Source organism: Branchiostoma floridae, chromosome 1 (assembly GCF_000003815.2).
Source record: "Branchiostoma floridae strain S238N-H82 chromosome 1, Bfl_VNyyK, whole genome shotgun sequence".
Classification (NCBI taxonomy): domain Eukaryota; kingdom Metazoa; phylum Chordata; class Leptocardii; order Amphioxiformes; family Branchiostomatidae; genus Branchiostoma; species Branchiostoma floridae.
In genome coordinates, this window is record NC_049979.1 from 32,235,790 (window position 1) to 32,241,506 (window position 5,717).

Consider the following 5,717-nt stretch of genomic DNA (forward strand, 5'->3'; position numbering starts at 1 on the left):
AAGCAGACAGAGATGGAAGCAGACAGACAGGGTTGCAGACAGACAGTAAAACGATCAGACAGTGTTGCAGACAGACAGGGATTCGGACAGACAGGGAATCAGACAGGATTGTAGACAGACAGGGTTGCAGACAAACAGGGAAGCAGTCAGGGAAGCAGACAGATATGGAAACAGACAGATAGGGTTGCACACAGATACGGAAGCAGACAGGGAAGCAGACAGATATGGAAGCAGGCAGACATCGAAGCAGACAGACAGGGTGGTGGACAGACAGGGAAGCAGATAGACAGGAAACAGACAGACAGGGAAGCAGACAGACAGGAAAACATACAGACAGGGAAGCAGACAGACAGGAAAGCAGACAGACAGGGAAGCAGACAGACATGGAAGCAGACAGACAGGGAAGCAGACAGACAGGGAAGCAGACAGACAGGGTTGCATACAGACAGGGAAGCAGACAAACATAAGGGCAGATAGACAGTGCAGCATACAGACAAGGGAGGCCGACAGACAAGAAAGCAGACATGCATGAAAACAGGTAATCAGACAGACATGGTAGCAGATAGACAGGGAGGCATACAGACAGATAAGCAGACAGACATTGAAGCTGGGTGGCAGACAGATTGGGATTCTAACAGACAGTGAAGCAGGCAGATACTCATATGCAATGGAACACAGACCGATTTTATTAACTAGAACAAATGCAGAAAAGAGCTTGCATACCACCACAGATACCAACTATACTGTATATTCATTGTGATTGAACACAGACTGACATATAACTAAAACAAATTCAGAAAAAACATCTTGTCATACTATCACAGGGAGCAACTTTACTGGAAATTCATGTGTGATAAAAACGCGGACTATCAATTAACTAGAACAAATCCAGAAAGAAAAACTTCTCGCAATTAGACTGGATATTCATATGCGATAGGGCACATACAAACTGTCAATTAATCTCCGAACAAATGCTGAAAAATGTTGACATATGGATAGGAACTTTATTTGATATTTATATGCGATTGATCTTCTTATAGACTGTGTACGTTTGCCTTCAACCCTATCCATACTGGGCTTTTTTGGCATTCCCTGGCCTGGGGGGGGGGGGGATGGGCTTTCGACCCCTTCCGTATTTTCAAAGCAGCTTACTGTACAATTACCAAATTTGGAGGGGATGATATGCTCGGCGAGTTTTATGATTCCTGAAATTTTTATCTCATTATGACGTAATAGAACGTGATTATGACGCCATTAATTTTTTTGTGCTAAAATGGGGAATTCCCATAATACCTAAGTATTTCACACAAAAAGTTACCAACAAAGGTTTGTTATCGATACTTTAGTGTTTTAAGACTTATGTTGTCAAAAACCGACACAACGACGTCAAAATGACGTCATCTGTAGTTTATCTAGCCGCCATCTTGGATTATCAACCTTAAATCTCCTTAACCCTCAAACCACCGTATGGGGTCAAAACTGACCCCAGGCGTATATCAATGTGTGCCATTATGTCATTTCTGGTCGAAAACAAATTTCCTTTCAGGACTTTGTTTGTATATCTGTCCTATAACTTCTTATACGTTTTTACCGAGATTGACTCATTGTAGATTAAGTTATCCTCGAAAGTTTATGCATGGTCCAGTGGGGTCAAAACTGACCCCAGCATTTTTTTAAACAAACTTTTGCGTCCCGCACTTAAACTACTTATTGCAGGATCACGAAATTTTCAGAGAATGATTTACATGTAAGCCAAAATTATTGTAGCAACTTTTGTGCCATTATCATGTCATATGACGGCATTATGACGTCATCTAGGTAATATCAGCCGCCATCTTGGATTTTGACTGATGACGTCATCAAATTAGCATAAATTACGAATATGGAGTCCTGAAATTTATGTTGAATTTTATAAGATGTGATAAACAATTGATATTTGCCAAGAAAACCTTAAAACTTAAATGTTTAATACAAAATTAGAAAATTTTGTAATAAATATTTCTGTCAGAATTCCGTTGCCATGGCAACATAAAAAATTATGAACATGCTTTGTTCACTGAAAATGTTTGCTATCAACATTTTCTAAAAAAATGACCAAGTTTGGTGGCCCTGGCATAAGCCATTCAGGCGCTATATGGCATTGAAGTTGGTACAGGCATCAAAAACCTCCTTCCCGGTCTGAATAGCGTTGGTGCAAAATGTGGTCCTCATGATCTTTTGCATAAATTATGATAATGAGCTTGAGGTATTCTTACCTTATCATGTCAGACGGTCCCACATAGATTAATGAAACTATACATATATAAAAATTAGAAAAAGATTCACACAAAAAACTGTATTTGTACAAAACGTTTTGGGGTCAGTTTTGACCCCATACGGTAATCTACGTCACAAAAAAGCTACGGTGGTTTGAGGGTTAAACCTTAAGATACATTTTCAACATCTAACGCTAAAACTCCATTAAAATAGATTAAAAACATTCACATGAATGTTTTCTGTATGAAAATACCAAGTAGTGATAAAATCTGAGTGAAAATAAGCTGGTTATACTTTCCGTCATGATATTGTCGGCCAGTACGTCATCTCATTAGCATAATTTATGAATGTTTAATTATGAATGTTCAACTAAGATGTGTTAGATATTAAAGATATATAAAAAGTTAAGTTTATCAAGAAAATGTGAAAATCCCATTATTTAAACCAAAACTAGTGTTTTTTTTCAAATTTGCCTTTCAGAAACCAAGGCAACACGAAAAATTATAAACTTTTTTATGGTAAATTGTTGCCAACAATATTTTAGGAAAACTCACTAAGTTTGGTTGTTTTTTACAAGGAAGGCAATATTTTTTTAGATGTGGCATTTACTGTTGTAAATGATATTCCTGTTGATAATGCTTGAGCAAAGAAAGCAAACTAATGTGCTTTTAACGAATAGATATTCATTGATAGTATTAAATTGTTAGTAATTCAGTGAGAAAAAAGTAATTTTTGAATATATTTGTCAATCGTGACATAAATGAAGAATAGAATTTAATTTAACCCTATCTAGACCGGGCTTTTTGGGGATACCTGGGACCGGGGGGGGACTCTTTTGACCCCCCCTTCGTAATTTCAAAACCACCTGAGTAACGATAACCAAATTTGGAGGGGATGATGTACTAGTAAAGTTTTATATTTTCTGTAAGTTTGGTATCGTTATGACATAATATGACGTAATTATGACGTCATAAAGTCATATTTGAGGCTAAAATCGTCTAAATATGAAATTTCCGCTATACTTAAAGGTATTAACCCTCAAGCACCCGACCTTTTTTTTTGCGACTAAAATGACCGAGTGGGGTCCAAACGGACCCCAAAATGTTTTGTTCATAACATCTCAGTTCCAATTCCTATCGGTGATCATTGTGCATACATTGCTTCATCAATGTAAGAGGAATATTTTGACATGTTAAGGTGTTGCTAATTCCACCTCATTATCATAATTTATGCAAAAGATCAGAAGGACCATGTTTTGCACTAAACCCATTCTGACCAGAGACGGGAATTTTGAGGACCTCAGCAAGCTTTATGTCGCATAACCCATGAACGGCTAGTGCTGAAGATACGAAACTTGGTAATATATCACTAAATATTGTTAGCAAAATATTTTTGTCAATAAAGTAAATTTATCATTATTTAGGGTTGCCATGGCACGGACTGATTCCAGACTTTCTTTACAGCTTTCACAGTATGGTACCAATTTTCATAAAAAACTTAGGAGAAGGTATAGAAGATATTGGCTGACAAAGTCACGGAAGGATTTTTTCGTCAGATAAAAAAATGTTCAAATGGTACTTCAAAATTTACCCCTGGGGTCCAAATGGACCCCACTCGGGTGTTTGGGGGTTAAAGAAAACGATGACTATAAAGGTTATCTTATTGGTGTCTAAGTCTGCCAAGTCTTTTGTTGCCAATGACGACGACACTGACGCCAATATGACGTCAGGAAATGACTTTTTTTCACAGAATTGTTGCTAACAATATTTTAGGAAAAGTCACCAAGTTTTGTAGTCCTAGCAGACGTCGTTCGGCAGTTATACGACGTGGGACTACGTGGGACCGCGTAGCGCAGTGGGACCGTGTTCGCCCCGTGACCGAGAGGTTGCGGGTTCGAATCCGCCTGCCGTGTTACCGATCTTGTGCCCTGGGGAAAGGCACTTTACACGGCTTTCCTCACTATACTCAGGTTAAAATGAGTACCTAGCTTTGGCTCACGGTGATTTACATCATTCACCCGGACGGGAGACCTGGCGCATATGAAAGGGTATATCACCCCGTAAGGGGTGGTATAACCCCGTCATGTGTAAACATGTGCGAACATGTGCGATCACGTCGACCGATGATGTATGTTCGTCTGCATCTCTGTGGATCTGCCGCTACCAGCCCAAAGCTGCCTACAGGTAGATCCGTGTAATGAGTTGTATCATTGGCAAATAAATAAATAAATAAATAAAATAAAATAAAGTTGGCGCAGGCACTTTTAGCCACCCCCCCCCCCCGTCTAGATAGGGTTAAGTTCTTATCGACGAAAAGTATAAAAATTAGGGATTTACAATGATATTCGAAGCCAATCTTATAAAATGAAATAAAAAAATCACCTCCATAACACCAGAAATCAAACGCGTTAGGGTAAAAATTCCCGAAAATCGACCATTTATCTTAAAATGACAAAATTAAGTCATTGGTGATTAAAAGGGATTCGTACGTCCTTAACCCTCATCCGACCGTATGGGGTCATTTTTGACCCCAGACGTATATTTTAATCTGCCATAGCAGCATTTTTCATCAGAGAAAAAATTCCTTCCACGAATTTGTTTATATATATGTCTTACAACATCTACCAATTTTTCGCCGAGTTTTGACCATTATTGTATAAGCTATACTTGAAAGTTTGTGTCTTGTTCGGTGGGGTCAAAAATGACCCCAGCCAATTATGAATCATTAATCACATAAATATCAAGACATTTCAATGAAATAACAGGCATTCCTCATCATTGCTATTACAGTAACAAGTTATAGTTGCTTAGATGAGTAAACACCGAATATTTTCAAAGAAATTTAGTATTTTAGTGTAAAACACAGTTTTTCGACATTCTGCATAAATTATGATAATACACACTAATTACCAATGCTAATGAAAGTGAAAATGTTTCTAATTAATTAAAAAACACTATATGGACAGAATGTGCAGAAGGAACCTACAAGAAAGATCTTTGCGGGAAAATAGACGAGTTATTGTATGTATGTGTTTAGATGACGGAATATGGTGCATAATTAAGTAATAAATTCGTTACGTTTCACAAATATTGTATTTTTTCTTGTTAAATAACATTATTATGCTATCAGTATTATTTCATCATCACAATTATTGTTTAGAAATTGATAAGACAAAACATTGTTTAAGTAAGTTGAGTATAGTAGATTTTCAGAGCAAATGTGGTTTCTCCTCATTTTCTGCATAAATTATGATAATGAGTAATAACTACAGACACCAAAACTTGTCAAAATTTTTTTTCATAGATTAGTGAAACAGTAAATACATTGAAATGACAAAATAAGCCAGCAGAAATATGTCTATGAGCAAAACAAAATGGGGTCAAAAATGACCCCGTACGGTCAGATTCGTCGTAAAAATGTAACGGTCGGATGAGGGTTAATACTGTGTTCATTTTCAAATA

At 37.3% G+C, this 5,717-nt stretch overlaps 1 protein-coding gene across 1 annotated transcript in view; it reads left to right on the forward strand.

Annotated features, from left to right (window-relative positions):
• The window catches only part of LOC118423959 (pre-mRNA-splicing factor 38B-like), a 6,458-nt gene extending 6,172 nt beyond the window's left edge, over positions 1-286 (forward strand). The window contains exon 3 of the mRNA XM_035832336.1: positions 71-286. Within this exon, the coding sequence (XP_035688229.1) occupies positions 71-286 (216 nt within the window). The remainder of the gene's footprint in view (positions 1-70) is intronic.
• The last annotated feature ends 5,431 nt before the right edge of the window (positions 287-5,717 follow it).